Source organism: Dreissena polymorpha, chromosome 3, assembly GCF_020536995.1.
Source record: "Dreissena polymorpha isolate Duluth1 chromosome 3, UMN_Dpol_1.0, whole genome shotgun sequence".
In the NCBI taxonomy this organism is placed as follows: domain Eukaryota; kingdom Metazoa; phylum Mollusca; class Bivalvia; order Myida; family Dreissenidae; genus Dreissena; species Dreissena polymorpha.
The window spans coordinates 5351250-5373452 of NC_068357.1; the positions used below are offsets into that span (position 1 = coordinate 5351250).

Sequence of the window (22203 nt, forward strand, 5' to 3'; positions counted from 1 at the left end):
TGATAATTTGTTCCTCACTTGTTAGCTACGACTTTATTGAACATAAAATCATATTATTTTGTATGTTATTGTTCTTAATACCATGGGCTTCATGTAATATAAAACTTAGGATTATATCAATGCGTTGACTTATATAAAATTACTGGGTAGGCAATATCTGTTTTTGAAAATGAGAAGAAGTTATATTTTATCTTGAAGGTTGTATACATTCTTTAAGTTTTATTGCCGAATCGATGTTAGCTGTAATTATTTCTTATTTCTTTTTTTCAAGCTTTCTATCTGTAGGCAATAACTTAATATAACCAATATGTAATTGATGTCACACACAGCTTTATTATTGTTAGAAAAAGATCCTTACATGTGTACAGTACTGTTTTATTGATTTTGCCTTTCTTATTTTTGTTTTGTTTTTATTGTTGTTGTTGTATGTTCACACTAGCAAAATATTACTGATGAAAAACTAATTTTTTAACTGCAGATTACTTAAATAGTTCGAAAAGGGTTTCTCGTTATTTCTTTTTTAAATGACCTTTATTAGCAATAATTATTATGCTTTTATACATGTTGTTGTTAATTTGGTAATCTTAATTTTTGTTTGTTTAATGTCACATCAAAATTTTGTAGTGATTTTAGCGAACTGTTGCTATTTTGGTACGTTAAGCTTTGTTTATGTAATTTCTTCAATTTAACCTTTGAACTCGTTGCCTGTGACATGATATCCGTTTAGAATAGTTCGTGTCATCCCTATCAGATTTCCTCCTTAATTGCAGATATTTCAGGAAATGGTGTTATAATATGATTAATATGCCTCACCTGTTGTCACAATACATCTTTATTCGTTGAATAATGTGACCTGTGAAAGCTTATCAAGACTTGTTATGTTCTGTTCATAAATATCAGATAACTTTAAGCCTAAACTAAAAAAACGCGATATCAGTTGATGAAAAAATCGAGTTTTTACTCAAAAACGGTCATATTGTGTAAGGTAAGTTACGATATAAACATATCTTGTAATAGTCGAACATGGTCCTTGTTATAATTTGAAATGTCTAAGTTTGATTTTTGTACTATTGCACAGAGTGTATTCAACACATTGTGTAGAAACTTGCGACGGATCGCATGGAAGAGAAGATAAACATTGTGTGATTTAAATTTTAAATTTTCTGGATCCAAACTGACAGTTTCCAAATGCATGAAATGGATGTTTATGTTCTTGTTAACTGTGTTATTAAATTCAGAGATCTTTTCTCAATGTGTTTTGAATAAAACAAGCATAAAAAGTACCAACAATGCTTGAAAACAAGTTAACACGACTGAAACTATCTTCGATTCTACTAAGGTCAGTTCTTCTGGCATCAGATTTCCAAGTGAAATGCCGTTTGAAATAGTAAACGCAGTGCCGCTTCTTCTTAACACGTCAGCGTTCTAAGCCGTTCACCGAGCAACGTGCATACCGAGACTGTGCAGGTTTCATTCGCGCTTTTTAATACGTTGTCACGAAGTTACGACGTTGTGTTTCATAATTGAACAAAGTTTATACGATGCTACCTACAGAAGCTTACTTCAGGCGGCAAATGGAATAAAAATTCCGGTAAAATTTATCACATTGGCCATTATGAGTTTAGACCGCCTGATCCTGTTTGCCGACAACAGAATGTACATCCGCTATATTACATACAGCAGGGCAAGAATGTATTTGTCTTCGTTTGGATCATGTTTGTTTCGTACATTTCTACAATCGACAGTTATGTGTGTGACCCCTTTTCTTACGAATTTTCGAATTCTTGTTTTGCGCACATTGTGTTCCACGCCGGCACCCTTTGTCTTATTGTGATGTTTCGTACATAGCTTACATATTTATAATAATCACAATCAATACCATTGGAAAAGTAAACGGTGGGATAGTCAAGAAATGCTGAGTTCAAGAAATGTTGGGAAGATCTGATCAATGCACTGCGTTAGTTTGGCTTTACATCATATCAATTACACTGTCAATTATCTGTGTGGTCATTGTTATTGTTATCAAATACATTACAAAAAACCGTATGCATTCGAACATCGTTATAAACCTTTTTCATTTGAGCAACGCCACAGCTGAACCCTGCTTGTATGTGTTCTGATTCCGACAATGCAGACTGGAGGTTCCACAAATGACCTCCATCTGTGTACCGAAGCTGAAACCACGTGTTGAAAGAATGCGGATAGAAATAGTTAATATAGTGGTTTATGAACCAAGGCAAGAAAATTGAATCATATACCTGCAACTGAATCGATGTTGTACATGATGGAAGTACTACGTCGCTGAATAAAAACTTGTACACTACAACATGATTGAAACGTTTGATTCAAATTATCCATCGTGAGCGAGTAAATGCAATATTAAGGCTCGACGTTTGACGATAGATAATGTTTGATTAAACAAAACTATACGAACGAAGGTTATGATAACATCAAATAAACCTTGATAAGTGGTTAATCATTAAATATTGTAATACGAACAGTTCAACAGTGTCCCGGTTCTGTCTTGGGCATTCACATATTTACAGAGCATATACGCAGATGACAAACTAGGTCACAACCAAACATTCAAAAGAGGAAAGTAAAGTGATTTGTTCACATGAATGATGCTCATATCCCCGTCGCATTGTGATGCACTTACGAAATTGCAAGAATGCAGATACAAATGCGCAATGGATGGAACAGGAAATCAAAACATAGGAATGACGTGGTTTGTAAATAAAGATCACAGTGATTTTTTCTCCGCAAACTGCGGAAATATAATAAGAATCGAATCGAAGCACACAGGTAAAATCTATTGTGTAGTATAGTTTATGGAAACACGTATTTGCCATGGCATTAACTACGATAAATTTAAGTAATAAATAAAATAAATGCATATAAAAACAGTTGCTTTTTGTGTTTTTACTTCACCTTTTTCTTCGTATTTAACTATGTAGTAACATTACTTAAATAACATATGAAACAGTCCTACACGACGTAAGGAACATGAATTACGTTCTTCCCGTCCAGCACGTTGACAGCAATATGTAAGGAACCGCAATTACACACATGCAAACTACTAGATATTTTTCTTAATGTGTATGAAATGAAGATAATTAAGTAAACCTGTTTTCTTCGTTAAGTAATCGCTTTAAAGTGTTGTATGCACTCTTATCACTGTGTACTGGAATTGCGACACCTGAAGGTTTTCATGGGATGGAATGAGTGGGGAGATCGTATGTAGACGCGATACTTAAGTTTGAATACAAACTGATAATTTAAAATAACTGTTCGACACTTCCCACCTTCATGGCATCGCAGACTATGATAATTATGCAGGGAAGTATTGTCAACATGGTAAATTTAAGCAGCTGACAGCGGTGGTCCCTCAGCGACCTGTAGTGGACGCAAAGCATATTATTTATTTTATCGGTTTCCTTTTTATACATTTTCATTTTCTAGAACTATTCCGCATACAACTGTGTTCTTGCTAAATTAATTAATTGGCATTTAAGAAATATGTTAGACATCTTTATAGCAGTCTCAAAAACTAACTTTTACAAATAACAACAATAAACAAATAAAACACCCTCAGACAAGAAGAACTGTCAGCCGATCGAGTCAACAAGAGCAAATATTGATGCTTTAACATTAAATGTCATTTGCTAGTAACAACACATCAGCATAATGACCATGCCCAACTCTTTCATTGCAAGTCAGTTTGTATAAAGGTCCTTAAACACTTATGTGCCACTTTTTGACTACAGGTTAAGCATGTCAACAGATTCTAAAAATCTTACGTACGACTTTAGAATCTTAAGTTAAGTTTTATAACTGATTTTTAAACACGTATGCGCGACTTTTTCATGACAAGTCTTGTATTTAAACATATCCATAAACATGTATGTACCGCTTGTGCTCATATTCACGTATTTGTTAAATATGTATGTATTAAAATGTTGACATTAAGATGCTATGTACTCGATTTAAGTGTCTTGTATGAAAATTTCATATACATACCGAACGATATACAGTTCTGTACGACTTAACTCCGTACAAAAACTGTTGAATATGTCACAAACCAGTATACTGCAAATGACATGACTTTTAAGAGATAATTTATGTGTCTATATGTGTATACTTTTCAAATGTCCTCCATAGTTAGGTAGTATATATATAATGGCAATGAGAACTGAATATAAAGACAATTTGCAATCACCATCATATTAAATGAATACTGTTGGAATATCGAATTCCTATCTTATTAAGAATATAATTTCATTATGGAAATTCCCTGTACAAAACTTTTGATTTGACACTATATACAAATTCTAAATATACAATAAGATAATTCATGAAATTAAATAAAAAATAAATCTGCGAGCAATACTTTTTACTCACGAATTAGGTAGTCATAAAGACAGCCCTGTTGACCCGTACTTTGTTGTTTATGCATTACTTGTTACCCTAGCAGTTCACACGGTGTCAACAACTCTGACCTAAACATGGGTATAGAGCACTTATGCGCTTTTTCGGCGTAGTTGTTTTACCCAACTATTCACTTTAAATGACTTTTACATAACGCCAGCAGATTTGAGATAAAACCTCTGAACTTTGGCTTCAGCACTGTGTCTGTGCTCAGCGCAAAGGATTTGAAACTATTCATTGTAATGAATTCCGGACTACACTCGGTATGTTCAAACGACACAAATTGTGGTCCTGTTACAATTACGTGATAAAGTTCATCTCGCAGAATTTCAGGGTCAGTACTCGTTCACTAAATCGTCCGGGGAATATACAGTTAACTATCGATTAACACAGTTTTGCTGTCAAGATGAGAAAACAAACAAATCGTATAGTGTCACAATAAGAGGAAAATCGTTTAATTATCCAGCAACAAATGTTTGCCGTACTTGGTCAGCACGTCTGGAAATCGTTCCTAAACGCCTGGATAGGCTGCCCTTATTTACAAGTTTACTATTTTGAAATCAATTTTGTACCAAAAAGCATTTTGCTAAAATGTGCCATTTACAATTTGCAATGATATTTTCAATGACCCTCGTGATGCGAAAATGGGACTTATTCCATATGCGCCCATCACATGTATAGCCCACTCAGCCTGCGCATCTCTCAGTCTGGTCAGGAGATACACAATGAGACCATATTGGGTGATTTTATAGCGAACAGCATCGCCTCTGACCAGACTGCGCAAATGCAAAGGTTGGGCTTAAGATACGCTTAGATACGCTGGCCGAAACGCAGTTTATCAATTTTCGCATGTCGCGGCTTTGAAAGTGTTATTTAAATGTGTCGAAAGAAAACTGCGTGTAAATCAAATATTAAAATACGATATATTTCAATGATGATGAAATACACTAATCATAAGGCATGTGAGGACACATATGATGTGAAATCCCGTATTATAATTTGTATATACTTACACTTATGTGTGGTACTCCCGTAGTTTAATTTTTATCTACTTACACTAATGTGTGGTTGGACAATAATAACACACATTTCAGGCGGTGAATATGCGACTAACAAGTTAACAAACACAATAGTTTAACTTTTGTTTTCAATTTAGTTATTTAGAAACGTAAATTGCAAATTTCGTTTAAAGTCTAGCGATTATGTACAATTTTTGTTGTTGTCTATAGTATACCTGTAGTAATTGGGAAACTCATCTTCAACGTTTTATTAATGTAGAACTGTGAATGTTAACAAACTTAACCTTCACCACTTCACAACACTAACCGCAACACAACACACCTTTTTACACCACTCTACACCTCACCATACCTTACCACACCACACTACACCACACCATACCTTACCACACCACACCACACCACACTACGCACAACACATTACACCACAAAACACCACACCTTACATCACTACATCATACCATATCACCCCAGACCTCACCACACCTTACCACACCACACATTACACTGCATCACACCACATTTTACCGAACCACATCAAACCACACCACACCGCACCACACCACACCTTACCACACCACTGCGCACCGCATCGACTCTTACCACACCAGAGCTTATAACACAGCACCTTACTGAACCTCATCACACCATACCACACCACACCTCACATCACCACACCACAGCTCACATCACCGCACCACACCACAACACACCTTAGGACACCACACCACACCTTAAATCACTGAACCACACTACACCACACCACACTTCACTACACAACATTGCATTGCGCTACACTAAGCGATCGAGCACAAAATCAACAATTTGTCACACGCTCTTAATCGTGATCTTTCTTTGAGAAGTCAGTCTTCGATACGTTGTGTTGCGTGTCATTACGTTATTATATGCTGCTTTGGGTTTGGTTGCAATTTGTTCACGATTTAAAAAATATGACACGATGTTATATCCCGTTCAGATATCCAATCGAGTAGAAGTATTTCACATTATTCATCGATTGGTTATTGATTAGACTTACTAGTATTTCAATACATTTTAAATACACTGCTTAAACCATACAGGAAATACAAAGGCATACAAATCCTTTTTATATTTATTCACATGTCCTTGTCAAAGATATCATTTTATTGTCTTGAAAAGTTAAAAACTGCTAATATACCATAGTAGAAGAAAACAAGATTCGAAGAATCTTTTAACATGATAATACTACTACATGATATAATAATGTTGTGGCTGACCTGCTGGACTGTTGTGTGTGACCTGGCGGAAGCGCGTTGGGAGCATGCGCAGAGAGACGAGGCGCCGAGCAAATAAAGACGATCTGTGAAATTACCTGTTATATTTAAATCATTAAAGTGTTGTTATATCCTTATCAGTCTGTGTTGTCAGTACGAGTGAAATAAGAGTATTTACATCATTGGCGACGAGGTTAATTGCGGAAAACACCGGGAATCAGGGTGCACTAGAACTATCGCAGTTTGCGGTGGTACACAGGGGTGCTGCGCAGTTTGTGCAAGGAATCTTCTAGCCATCGTAGGTTGCGGAGGTGCACAGAGGTGTTGCAGTTTGCAACAAGGGGCTCTACTACAGTGATAAGAAGGAGGGAGGTGCTTGGAACGCGGCTGCTCATATACGTCTAACCAGTTTGGTTGGTATGTATAGTATGGTGGGCTTTTGTTGCCATTAATTAATTGGACAAGAGAACATTTGCTAACATTGTTATTAAAAATAATAAATAAAAACTTGGTTTTAATACATTGTTTTTACTATTTTGGTAACCTCAGATTGAAATTAAAGAGTACAATATATACATAACACAACTCTGTATCGTTTAATTAGACTTGCAACACACCCGTGCTTGTTTCATCTAGTTCTTAAAATAATTAAAAATGGTTGTTCGAATTAATACTGCATCAGAGGCAGAGTTACGTGCAATTCCGGGGGTGGGACAAAAGACTGCAAAGGTTATTGTTCGATTAAGGGAAAAATATGGGACTATGACACCAGAGTTATTGTCCTTAGCATTGGGAAGAACTGTCCCCAGCCATGTGCTGCAGCTTGTGGAGTTTCCAGAGGCAGAGCAGGATTTCAGTTTAGTCGTTTCAGATGACCTTAGCGAGCAGTTTGCAGAGGTTGAGCAGTTTGCTCTCTCACTACCAGCAAGTGTACAGGTCCAGTCCCCAGGTACAGCCAAGCTGGATGTTGCAGCAAGGCTTAAAAGCACATGCGCTGCCACCAAATTAGAGAAAGGCCAGCAGCAAGTCGAACAGAAGCCTAATCTGAAAAATGTTGACACTTTGCAGCCGAAGAAAGATGACAAACCATGTAAGCCCTTGGAGCGACAAAGCGGTGCGAGATTCAAGAAACACGAGACTAGTGACTCCGAGGGTCATTCACCGGTGCGAGCGGAGAAATGGCGTAAAGCTAAAAAATCCAGGACATCTGGCCATTTAAGGCGTCGCCATTCCCACGATAGTTTATCAAGGGAAGACGACGACAGCGACTGCGATGACAGACGGTCGGTTCGCAAACATACCCGCCAAAGTCATGCTCCATCCGGTGGGAGGTCAAAGCGCAGGAACCACTCCAGCGACTCAAGTTTAAGATCGGGGTCGAGACACGGTGGTAAAGAAAGGAGGAGTCATGATAGTTTATCATGGGAAGACGCCAGCAGCGGCTCCGGAAATGACTGTGATGACAAACGGTCATTACGCAAGCGCGAGGAAAGGCAGTCCAAAGGTAAAAAATACAGGACATCTGGCCATGTTAGGTATCGCCGTTCCCATGATAGTTTATCAAGGGAAGACGACGACAGCGACTGCGATGACAGACGTTCGGTTCGCAAACATACCCGCCAAAGTCATGCTCCATCCGGTGGGAGGTCAAAGCGCAGGAACCACTCCAGCGACTCAAGTTCAAGATCGGGGTCGAGACACAGTGGTTAAGCAAGGAGGAGTCATCGTCATGGGCATGGTCGCCGTAGGTCAAGGTCATCAGGATCCAGGTTCTACTATCGGTCGACTTCAGAATCTGGTAGTTTATCGGAGGATGATTACCACTCTAGAGTCCATGGTGATCCCAAGAAGATGCCGAAGAACCTACGGTATGATGGACGTACCAGTTGGCTGTCATTCAAACAGAAGTTTGACAGCTACAGAAAGGTGTACAAATGGTCTGACCATGAATGCCGGGATTACCTCAACTGGTGCTTAGAAGGAAAGGCTCTGGACTACTTTACCATTGAGACGCGCATGGGAGAAAGTTTTTCTTTCCGTGACATTATGAGAAAGATGGAAGGGCGCTTTGGTTCCAAGGAACTACCCGAAACCAGTAGAGCCAAATTCCAGCAGGCTACACAGCAGCCGGGGGAATCCTTAGAAGATTGGGCGGATAGAGTGTTAACTCTGGCAACGCCTGCTTTTAGGGACCTTCCAGATCAGTTTGGTCAACGGGAGGCAGTTTCTAGGTTCTGTCAAGGTTGTATTGACAGGGAAGCGGGAAAGCACGCCTGCTTCGAACGACCACGAACGATTCAACATGCTCTTGATCTGGTACGACATCATCAGTATGTTTCGCAAGTGGTTGATGGCAAGAAGGTCAGGAAATATGACCAAGAAGTCACAGTCAATGCGGTTCAGTCCCCGGCAGACGTGAGAATGGAGAGTCTGGAAAAGGCGATTGAGCAGTTAACTTGTAAGTTTGAAGCTAGTTTAGCATCAAACAGTTCAACAAGTAACAAGGACAGGAAGTTCCCACAGAAGACCTTTAGATGTTTTCATTGTAATGGCAGGGGCCATATGAAAAGAGACTGTAGGGAGTATCAGGAATCCCTTAAACAAAAGTCTGGAGGTCAAGTGGTTGAAAGGAGTCCACAGAAGCCTTTAAACTCCAAGGGGCCGGTGGCGTAGGCCAGGCACCGCAGCCCGATGTAGAACGAGGCCATTTGTTAGCGCCGGTTGAAGTGCAGCAGGAGACTTCATCTGGATTGGCGGCTGAAAAAGGAGACAAATCCGGATCAGCAAGTGGAGGGGAGACGATAGCAGTCAAGGTCGTGACGGCAGGGTCGTCTTATGTGTATATGTTGGTGGGAGACCGGCAGGTTAGGGCTCGGGTAGACTCTGGAGCGGATATATCCATACTGTCTTCAGAAGTTTATGACCGGTTAAAGCGGAAACCAGGCAAGGTCAAGGATATCAACATGCAGCTTGCTGATAAGAATTCTATTCTGAAGGGATTTGTGACACAGCCTATCCATGTACAGCTGGGAAAACAGTCTTCCAGGGAAGGGATATGCGTTGCGCCAATCAGCGATGAGATGTTGCTGGGACATGACCTGCTGCGGCACTTCAAGGCATTGATTGATTTGCACTCAGACTGCCTATTGGTCAATGGCGAAAGTATACCTTTAAACACAACATTTAGGGACAAACCGGTGGTTGCAAGGATCATCATGTCTAAAAGAACAGTGGTACCGCCAAATTCAGTGGTCAGGGTCCCCTGTAAACTGGAGGGAACGTTGGGGGCATATTACATTGAACCAGTGAACAACTTGCAGGTATTGGTGCCAAAAGTTGTTCGGGACGCTAATGAAATCCCAGTAGTGTGTTTTGTGAACCCAACTGACCAGTTTAAGACTATCAAGAAAAACGTGGTAGTGGGGAACGCCTATGAATTTGAAGAGGTTCTTCAGGAAGGCGATTTCCAAGCAACGACAGATGATGGCATCAAGATACATCCTGTAGCTGAAGTAGACCACCGTTTAACAGCGAAATATAATAGAAATCCGTTGGGATTGTCCTGTGCCGGGTCGACCAGTCAATCCAGAGAACCAGAGACCGTGGCAGGTTGCCAGGTGGAGTCGGTTTGGCAGAAAAGGTCGACCAGAGAACCGGAGACTGTGGCAGGTTGCCAGGTGGGGTCAGATCAGCTGAAAGGGTCGCTGAGTAAAACCAGAGAACCGGAGACCGTGGCAGGTTGCCATGGTGAGTCGGAACAGCAAAAGAAGGAAAAAGAAGTCGTTCCTGACCATCTGCAGGAAGTGTACAAAGCGTCGATAGGGAAGTTGACGGATGAACAAGCCGGAGCACTCGCCAAGTTACTATGCAACTACGCAGATGTGTTTGCAAGAGATGAGTTCGATTTAGGAAGTTTCACCGCCATTGAACACACTATAGATACGGGTGATGCCAAACCGATCAAACAAAGAATGCGGCGAAACCCAGCATGTTTTGCAGGGGAGGAAGAGGCTCATTTGAAGAAAATGCTAGATGCGGGCGTCATCCAGGAAAGTTCTTCGGAGTGGGCATCAGCACCGGTGTTAATAAGAAAGCGTGATGGGTCGGTCCGGTGGTGTATCGATTACAGAGCGCTGAATAATGTCACTGTGAAAGATACGTTTCCTTTGCCTCTGGTTGAGGACTGTCTCGATGCATTGGCCGGAAACATCTGGTTCTCCAAGTTAGATGCAAATGCCGCCTATTGGCAGGTGCAAATCAGCCCGGAGGACAGGAAGAAGACTGCGTTCATAACAAAATATGGACTTTTTCAACATGTGCGCATGGGTTTTGGGTTGACAAATGCCCCCGCCACTTTTGCAAGGGTTGTTAACCTTATATTGCGTGGGTTGACATGGAAAACGGTCTTAGCCTTCCTCGACGATGTACTGGTCCTGGGAAAGACGTTTGATGAACATTTGAAAAACCTAGCGGATGCTCTATCCCGTTTCCGTCTGCATGGTTTAAAGCTTAAACCGAAGAAGTGCATTTTCTTCCAACCGGAGGTCGAGTTCCTTGGACGCATTATTAATGGAAAAGATATGGCTCTGTCGGAAAAAGACATTCAAACGGTTGCAGATTGGCCAATCCCAAATTGCTCAAAAGACGTTGAACGGTTTTTGGGATTTGTGAACTATCACCGGTCATTTATTCAAGACTTTGCTAGTTTAGCACAGCCCTTGTATGCACTGACCGGCAGGAACCTGTTCAAATGGGGTGAAGATCAGCAAAAGACATTTGAGATGTTACGGGGTGCCATGATCAAGGCGCCTGTATTAGGTCTTCCGAATCACCAAGACCCATATATCCTTGATACTGACGCGTCCAACACAGCCATTGGTGGCGTACTCAGTCAAGTTCAAGGCGGTGTGGAAAAAGTGATTGCCTACAGTAGTTTCTCACTGACATCTGAACAGAGAAGATATTGCACCACCAGAAAAGAGCTTCTTAGCATTGTACGGTTTACTAGGCAGTTCAGATATTACCTGTTAGGTAAAGTCTTTACTGTCCGAAGTGATCATTCAAGTCTTACATGGCTATTGCGCTTCAAAGAGCCACAAGGACAGTTGGCCCGTTGGATGGAAGAATTGGCACAGTACCACATGATCGTGCAACACCGACCTGGAAAAAATCATGGAAATGCTGACGCGTTATCACGTCTTCCAGACACATTGAGTCCATGTCCTTCGTATCTTGCAGGAATAATACCTGCCGACTTGCCTTGTGGTGGTTGTCACTACTGTGCCCGTGCACATGATCAGTGGGCTGCATTCACAGAAGACGTCGACGACGCCATTGGCCTAGTAGAGCAGGGCAGTTTCCAAACGAGGGGTGACCAAACAATGTCAGAACATGAACAATCAGTTCGCATCGAAGGAGCAGTTTGCTCAAGTACACCGTCGGATGGCACGGAAGTGGAGAACGTTCAGCCAGTTTATGACGTTTCCAATAGACAAGAGACAGCTGGTCAGCTAGGATCATATCCCTGGGATCCTGGGGGGCGAGACGATCACTCATTCATGCCAGGTGGTGGCAACAAGAATCCAGCAGAAGCCTGTAACCAGGGCAATGTAGTTTCGAACCATGACTTTCCCAAATGTCAGTTTGACAATTCTAGAACTATGGCAATAGGGCAAAGTAACGCGGCTTTCCAGATTTGTGCTTTCACACCCGAAGTGATTTTCTGTGCAAGTGTAAGATCACCTGAAGAGTCACAGGGCGATAATGCATGTTGTTGGGGTTTCACATTCAAAGAATTGGAGGAAAAACAAGCGGAAGACAACAAATTGGCCATGTTACTAGCCTTTCTGAGGGACAAAACCGAACCAGATGAGGGTAAACTGTTTCTTTCCAGTCCGGATGCAAAATACTACTGGATTAACAGAGATATGTTCAAATTGGTGCAGGGTGTTATTTTTCGCATGAAACCTAACTCGAAGGACTTGGAATTGGTGGTACCCACTGACTTACAGACCCAAGCTATTGAATGGCATCATGATTTACCATCGGCTGGGCACCAGGGTGTGGCCAGGACCAAGGCGAAGATCCAGGAAAAGTTCTTCTGGCGACATATTTCCAAAGATGTAGAGCGATACGTGTTGACCTGCGATGTGTGCAATCGCAATAAGAAAAGTAAATGCTATGGGAAAGCTCCATTGACAGAGTACCAGGCAGGGGCTCCGATGGAGAGGGTTCACATAGATTTCTTAGGACCGTTGCCACGTACATCTAATGGGAATGAGCCTTGTTTAATGATGGTGGATCAATTTACCAAATGGGTCGAGTGTGTGCCATTGCCATCCCAAAAAGCAGAGGTTGCAGCAAAAGCAGCTATAGACACCTTCTTTACTCGGTTCGGGTATCCTTTTTAGTTGTTTTCTGACCAAGGACGGAATTTTCAAAGTAAGGTCTTTGAAGCAGTTTGCAAGGCTTTACAAATTCACAAAGCAAGGACCACACCTTATAGACCATCTTCCAACGGACAAGTTGAGAGGTTCAATCGAACATTAATGGATGCGGTTCGGTGCTTCATTGGAAAAACACATAATAAATGGGATGAGAAAGTGCAGCAAATAGCTGGGGCTATAAGGGCCTCTGTAAACCGCAGCACTGGATATACGCCCAACAAATTGATGTTAGGGCGCGAAGTTAACACTCCAGCTCAACTGATGTTCCCAATGGCGACAGATAAACATGAAGATGTGGACGAATTTGTCTGCGACCTTCTGGGGACCATAAGCCTAGCCCATGAAACAGCAAGGGCCAATCTCAGGACAGCATCAAAACGTATGAAGCGAGATTACGACGTAAGGGTGTTGCTGCGTCCCTACCAGGAGGGTGATGTGGTTTATCTCATGGACACCGCAGTACTGAAGGGAAAGTGCAGGAAACTCTGCTCACCATGGAAGGGTCCAGGTGTTATATCAAAGAAACTCTCTGCATACCTGTACCAGGTGAAATTGCGGAACTCTGTTTTTGTGGTGAATCACGAGAGAATGATGCCATGCCGGGATAGGAAGTTGCCTGCATGGATTGTGCAACATCGCAGTCAAGATCAGGTTGATCCGGACAATCTTGAAGATGAGGAACTGCACTGCGTCTGTGAAAAACCGTGGCAGGAACGCTTCATGATCCAATGTGACTTTTGTGACAAATGGTACCATGGGTCTTGTGTTAACATTTCTCCTTCTGATGCGCTAGATATAGACAAGTACAGGTGTGGGGCATGTCGCAAAAATATTTCTTAGTCTTTTTTGCCTGTATGAACACTTACGGAGCAGTTTGCCCCATTGTTTTGTTTGTATGTTTCAGATTCAATGTCATCTTTCATTAAAGAAGTCGAGGCGCTGCTAAGCCAGGGGATCCTCTACAAAAGCCCTGACAAGTTTGCTCTGGGGATTGGACTGGCCATGGCTCAGGACAGGGAGGGTGCCCTTCGCCTCCTAGAGGGGATGGTCAGTTTGGCCAAGACCCAGAAAACGAAGACCAAGGGAAAGGAGGACTGGCTTAAGAATTTATCAAGATCGCTAGATACCTATCAGATAGTGGACAGGGAATGGATCCACGAAAATGTATTCCCACTTCCCCAGCGGCCAAAGAAAAGGGAACAGGAGTATAATCCCGGGGCAGGGCAGCGAGATATTCGTTTGGGGCAGGCTGGGTCTAGTTTAGATCAGGCTTGTTACCTGGGAGATGAACTGCTCAACGTAGAAAAGCTTCTCGGAAAACCTGGCACTCCCAGCCACAATGAAGACCTTGGTCCGGATCCTGATATCCTGTTGGGAACGCCGAGTCCCAGAAAGTGTCTGGACAAGTCATCGACGGCAGTTTGCCCGATGGAGGTCAGTTTCCCTGGCGAGGACAAGGTAGAAGCTACAGGAGGTCACACAGACTCGGGGGCTGCTGGTTTACCCTTGGGAGAGGTCGAGGGCGACCCGTCCGAGGATGCAAGTCGCACGTCCACAGGAAGAGATGAGCGGGTTCTCTATTCTCGTGAAAACCAAGTCAGGAGCTCCGAGAGTCACCGGGAGGACAGAAGCAGGCTTTCAGGGGAGAGGGTAGAAGACCGGAAGTGGAGTCAGGCGAAGAAAAGAGATACCAGGTCAGAACCTGCACGGAAAGTACGCCAGACGCCAGGTACAAGTTCCGGGGGCAATCTCCGAGTGTCAGTCGAAATACCGAAGAAGATTAGGCTGACCAGGGACAGTTTGTCCCAGGTCCAGAAGAGGTTAGAATGCCAGCGCCGGGTCGAGAGGCTAAGGAGGAACCATACCTGCTGTGTCCCTGGTTGTGACAGCGTTGGAGTTGAATTCGAAAAGGTTCATGCGATGACCAGGCATGTGCCAACAGTTTTTGATGGACGGTTGGCTGATCCAAGTGACATAGTTCAGGGAATGCGGGTCCGAGCATTGTTGCAGGTTGCAACGTGGCTACTTGGCAGACCAGGGACGCTCCACGACCTGCTGGATCTGGTGAACGCCCAACACTTCCTCGAGTCCCGTGAGACGACTCACCCAAGATCATCCTCTTGGTCTACCTTGGAAGGGTTTTGTAGGTATTTACGGGAACCAGTTCCAGCGGAATTCACCCTTGCACCCGTCAACAGTGTCGCAGGACTTCTTCACTGGAGAGTTCTGTACCTGTTGGCAGCCTTGCTGCAGCCCAGGGATCGCCTTTATTGGATGGAGCAGTTTGCTTATCCCCCAATCGTGGTTGAATCTCTCCCAGAAGCAGTGGACAGTCATTTCCACCCTGATCGACTCAGACGTGCCGCCAATATTCACGGCACCATAGAGGACGTCTTGGCTTTAGGAGTAGAGCAGCAGGTGGTAAGACTCAAGCTTAAACACGTGGTGGCAAGTTTCTGCGACCCAGAGACGTACCCATCGTCAAGAGATGTTGATACTTTTCCACCGGAAGTCATCGTGGCGGTTGGGATTCACCCTAAACATGCAGTAAACCCGAAGAGGATCCTCACAGACGCTTTGGAGAGGTTGAGCAGTTTGCTCACTAATCCGCGGGTTGTGGCGATTGGTGAAGTAGGGTTGGATCACTCGGTGGACCCGGCAGACTGGTGGTACCAGATGAAGCTGCTGCAGAAACTCCTGCCCATCATCCGAGAAAACAAGGTTCTGGTGCTCCACTGTCGGGGAATTACCGGCGACAATGGTATGGAGGCTCATCTGTTGTTGCTTCACCTTTTAAAGCCCCTTTCCAGACAACAGAGGATTCAGCTCCATGCCTTTAATGGGAACCAACTGGTGGTCGGGTGGTGGCTGGAAGTTTTCCCTAACACCCACTTCAGTTTTAACAGGAGTGTTGAAAACTTCACCCCGGAGCAAGTGGCCGCTGTAGTCAGCATGCCTGAGGATCTTCTCCTTATTGAAACAGACGCCCCTTACTTTACGAGGCCCCATATGAGGTTTTCGGCGCCAGCGGAAGTTGGGGATGTGGCGGCGATGTTGGCGGGACTTCGAGGGGTGACGACGCAGCATATCCTGGAGATCACTACAAGAAACGCCGTCAACCTGTTTGGTGAGATCCCCACAGGGCAGGTTGCCCTGTAGATCAACCCTAGTAATTGATGGTCCTCAATGTATGCCAGTTTGGCGATCCAGGATGGGCACGAACAACAACACCCAGCAGATGGCCGACTATTACCTGCGGCGGAGGTACCGGGTTCCGGGAAGCGGCTCCAACAATAAAGACGGGGGGAGTGTTGTGGCTGACCTGCTGGACTGTTGTGTGTGACCTGGCGGAAGCGCGTTGGGAGCATGCGCAGAGAGACGAGGCGCCGAGCAAATAAAGACGATCTGTGAAATTACCTGTTATATTTAAATCATTAAAGTGTTGTTATATCCTTATCAGTCTGTGTTGTCAGTACGCGGAAAGTGAAATAAGAGTATTTACATCAATAACACTAATGACAGAAATGACTGCAATAGTCTACGTCTTTACCGACAAGGTTTTCAAAATCGTGTTTCCAGAATTAGTACGTTCTTCTATGAGTTACATGTACTATGTAATCCTACGTTTAACTAGAATCAAAGTACACGGCATCATTGAAGTATCGCATGCAGAAACTATACGAGAATTGTTTGCTGTTTCACAACAGCCATTCATTTGTATTTTGTTTTGATTTGACGCAAACTAAGTCTACAATGTTTCATTGAATGAACACGCATGTATGTAAGAGCTGTTTTTTTTTAAAAGTCAATCCACAATCCATTTTACTGTAGTCTCTGTATGCTGTTAGAAAATGTATTAGAATTAAAATTAATATTGTTTCAGATAACAATGGTATAACGTATCTGAGTCAGAACAAAACTGGTCAATGTAGCAATTAAAAAAAAGTTCAAAAACATATTCGATATTAATAATAATTCGATTCAGTCGCATGAAAGAACTGTAACAAGTGTTACTTAGTCACCAAGTGAACATCCTTTTGCAAAATGACATGTCATATAAAACATTTCAACCCTATCAATCTATTTCGAAGAGTTGAATAAAATCGATATAAAGTAAATCAAACAGCTTACCTCATCAAAAAAGGTTCATCAAATTGTAAAACTTTTATTTAAACTTCATACAAAACCAACTTTTATCTGAAGAACACAAATGAGCCTCGCTCTGGGAAAACGGGGCTAATGCATGTGCGTTTAGTTTTGTCCGTTCTTAGTAAAAACATTTTTGTCATATGTCTATAATAAAACGTGTTAACGCTTTAGAATGTATTTGCATTGCCTTATCTTCAAGACAGTTTGTTAAAAAAAAATCTTACCATATCTCATCCGAGTTTGAAAATGACTAAGGTCTGCAAAAAAACATGATTTGCCGCGAAGGGAGATTGGCAGTTTTCGTTATATTGCTCGGTTAAAAATTGTTAATACTAAAGAAGTCACATTTTAAGTCCAATCTTCATGAAACTTTGTAAGAATATATGTTCTGAAGATATATCGGCTGAAGTCGAAGGTTGTTCCGGTTTCTTATAAAACATGTCCGCTAGGGGGTGCGGAATTTGTGCTTAAAATGATAAGTTAAACATCGTTAATAGTCTTGGATTCACATTCATAGCCCAATCTTGATAAACACTTGTTAGAATATCTGTTTAAGTGATATCTCAGCTGAGTTCGAAAATGGTTCCGGTCTGTTGAAAAGTAAGCATCCAGAGGCGGTAAGGTGTCATAATTTTTCTTTATATAAACCGCAAAGGTAAGAGATTCAAATATTAAATCCCTGGCGTTTCAAAGGATATACTAAGTTATTTTGGAATGTGTTTAACATTTGACCTATAGATGTGGATGTTTTGTAACACAAATGATATGATTTTAGCTGACTTGGTAGGGGACTTTGCTTTGTAAGTTGATAAAGACGATTTGACCGCCACGGTGTGCCAGTTTTAAAAGCACTGGACTTGAACAATAAACGTAGACCACAATGACATAGTACATTCCAAGTATTTACCTTCTGGACGTTTGAATTTGATGTCTATATTTCTCAGGTTTTAACTTAATAAAGCTCCGGGGACCTTCATAAGTGCCGGAACGTAAGGGTTTGTAATCGATAATTATCGTTATCTTAGAATAAATCCTCTGGGAGATTTAGAAGGCGATGAAATTAAAAGTAATCATTAATGATAACAGACACCATACGATGGACGACACTGGACGACGGACGGCGATCAAGCACGCATCGCATCAAATAAGTCGTGCTTTGAGGAAATGTGTCTTATGCCATAAACAACAGTCGTAGCTCCAAAACAAAGGACCTTTCTGGTCAGGAGCCGACCTGTCCGCTTTTGAAATCGAGCTAAGCTAATAACTCCAATAAAGTAGAAAAGTCGTGATATAACGCCGTGTACACGCGCCTACCATAAAAGCCCTATACGGTGGCATAGAGGTGATATTCACTTTTTGAAATTGCACCTCTCTTTGTTCTATCTCGTGGCCACGACTTAGTAACTCGTGGCCACGAGTTAGCTATATCGTGGCCAGGAGATAGAAAAAAGAGGAGTGCAAAACTAAATAAAAGAGGAACGCAATTAAAAAAATAGAGGTGCAGTAAGTAAAGGAAGGGTGCATAAAACAAAAGAGGAGAGAATTTCGAGATCTCGAGATCCCGACTTAGCTAACTCGTGGCCACGAGTTAGTCAGCCAATCATATACTATCTTGTTCCCCCAAATTAATCAGCCAATGAAAACGTCCTAAAGGCAAGGCTCTTATATAACATAAAATACTACTATTAGTACTACTATTACTACTACTACTACTACTGCTGTTGTTGTTGTTGCTGCTGCTACTACTACTACTACTACTACTACTACTACTACTACTACTACTACTACTACTACTACTACTACTACTACAACTACTATTACTACTACTACTACTACTACTACTACTACTACTACTACTACTACTACTACTACTCTACTACTACTACTACTACTACTACTACTACTACTACTACTACTACTACTACTACTACTACTACTACTACTACTACTACTACTACTACTACTACTACTACTACTACTAATACTACTAATACTACTTCTACTACTACTACTACTACTACTACTACTACTACTACTACTACTACTGCTACTAATACTACTGCTTCTACTTCTACTACTACTACTACTACTACTACTACTACTACGACGGTACTACTGTTTTAAAATAGCTACATGTAAGACCGACGTAAACCACTCACCCATTTTTCGTCGTTGGCGTAAACAAGTTAACATTTGCAAGAATTCAATAGTGTAATATTTACTTTAATCTTCAATTGTAGTATCAATATGTATTATTGTTCATTTCATATGATCGGATCACAACTCCGACCTTCAATTTAGCAAAATACAACCCTTGTGTACTTAAATCGATATAATTGTTAGTGTGGGTACCCTATTTGCTTATTAGGCCCTAGATTGCATTTGGGTTCATCAGTGGGGTCAATATTATTGCAACTGAAACTAGAAAAACGAATGATCTCAATTACAATTTTTTTGGATGGCAGTATTTCGCAATTATATTTAGTTAATGTAACGTAATGCAGACCTTGCGTGAGATTGCATTTGAGGCCACTTAGTAACAATATTTGCTGTGAAATTCCGTTTGTGCTAAGTCATTCTTGATCAAAAGTTTCACACTTCTAAACGTTACATAAATGCATACACATATCAATTTAATCGATTAATAAGCAAGCTGAATATGACGAGAGAACAAATGAAAAACCTCGTATACAGCCTATTGACGTTGTTGTATAATAATAAAATACATCAACGAAGGACAAGCGTAAATATAGGCACGTGACATTTCAACTTTTAATATTTTAATGTACATGCAACTTCGAATATATTTATATCCCGAGGTATAGATCAGTAGAATGATTGTCCGCACATCGCAAAACAAAAGCCTGATATAAATGGGCCGTGCTTTGTGAAAATGGGGTTTAATGCATGTGCGTAAAGTGTTGCCCAGATTAGCCTGTGCAGGGACGACACTTTCCGTTTTTATAATATTTCTCGTTTACAGAGAGTCTCTTCTTCGCTAAAGTCCAGTTTAGGCGGATAATGTCATCTCTGAGTAGACTGCACAGGCTTATCTGGAACGACACTTTACGCACGTGCATTAAACCCCCTTTTCACAGAGCACGGCCCATTTGAATGGTTTCACATTCAGGTTCTTCAATTATTCTTGGAGGCGAGTGGAATAAGACTCATTTAACTGGCACGAGTGTGTAACTGACTCGTGTATTACAATATTAAGCTTTACGTTTTAGGAAAAATTAATCTTTAGAATATCAAAACTAATTACAATTCATGAAATAAGGAATAATACAAATTGTTATTTAAACCAATTACCGATTTAAAGGGTCCTTTTCAAGTTTTGGTAAATTGACAAAATAAAAAAAAATGTTTCAGATTCGCACATTTTCTTTGTACTTATGATATTTGCGAGGAAACAGTAATACTGAGCATTTACCATGCTCTAAAATATCCATTATATGCATCTTTTGACGATTTAAAAACCTGCAAATTATAAAGCGTTGCAACGCGAAACGATTGAAAAATTTGGAGAGTTCTGTATATTTCGTTATATTTTGTGATACTATGAGGATTGCCTATAAAAAGTATAAAATACATCACTCATGGCATGAACACGGATGGTCGAGTGGTCTCAGCGATAGACTTTTATTCCAGGGGTCAGTAATTGGAGCCCAGTTGAGGGTACCTTTTTTTCTTTCTTAAATTTTATTCATGTTTTTTTTACTGTAGCTTTATAGATCCAATACTTACATTTATCAATATAATGCATTTAATGACAAACTTCTAAACATTCCAACTTATGTGAAAAGGCCCATTTAATCTCGTCAAACATTAAAAAAATATCGTATTCAGTCACAGCTGAAAAACCTACTAGACTATACTATCATAAATTGTTGTATTAATACATTTAGTCGTGTCAATATATATACCAACAAAAATATCACATGCCTATATCGCCTAAGAGTAACAATTAGAGCGTTTGCCTGTAGCGAGAGGTCAAATGTTTAAATGTTAATACAATAAGTTGTATTGATATGGCCGTTTGCATATTAGTTATTTTTTTTAAATTGTCCAAGAGAATACTATTACTGATTGTATCGTGCATGATTGATGTACACTGTGATTGTCAAAAGTAATAAATATGTTTAAATGAATACTATTACTATTTCGTTTAATAAATCTAGAAATTGTTAAACACAAAGTATTTTGAGATTATAACGTTTTTTATATACTTACCTTTATCAAACGACTTAACTGTGTTTATTTTAACAAGAGGTATAACTTCAGTTAAATAAACTGACATGTTATTATTTCATTTTAATGCAACATTATGTTGTAAATATATTAAACTGTTGATTAGCAATATGTTACTTTTGAACACTTTTAGTATGCCCTTGGTGTTAGGAACTTGGTATACGACCCTTTACGCGAGAATTACTATATTTTCACGTTCCTAATGGTCAAAATGATATATGTTAAATATAAAAAAGTGTCAGTTAAACTGTATGAGTATATTAATTAACAAGGAACATCGAGTTGTTTGTTGTTTTTTTTGTCAAATTATAAATTACATTATTAAAACAGTAGGTGTCGACTCTCTGCTCAAGATGCACTTTGTGTTCTTTCTAGTGTTCTATTAAAAAAAAATCGCATACATATTCGCAGAAAAATTATTGTAAATTGCTAACCACACACCGTTTGCAAAGTTTACATGGGAACTCGAACATAATTATGTTATATTATTAATAAATTTAAAAAATGTATTTAACACTGTATAATTATGTTGTTTGTGAACGATACGAGCAGTGATGAGTTTTATTATTCCATTACATATTACTTTATAAATATTCATTATCTGACCTTGCGAATACATATGTTAAATGTTTGACTTGAAAACTTGTTATAGCCTTG

General features: G+C 40.7%; 1 protein-coding gene across 1 annotated transcript; it reads left to right on the forward strand.

Moving 5' to 3' along the window:
* Positions 1 to 6846: 6846 nt before the first annotated feature.
* On the forward strand, positions 6847 to 16602 carry LOC127873516 (uncharacterized). Its single transcript, XM_052417398.1, has 2 exons — positions 6847 to 7117; positions 14051 to 16602. The coding sequence occupies exon 2, from the start codon at positions 14056 to 14058 to the stop codon at positions 16303 to 16305; it is 2250 nt and encodes a 749-aa protein (XP_052273358.1). The 5' UTR covers positions 6847 to 7117; positions 14051 to 14055; the 3' UTR covers positions 16306 to 16602.
* Positions 16603 to 22203: the final 5601 nt, after the last annotated feature.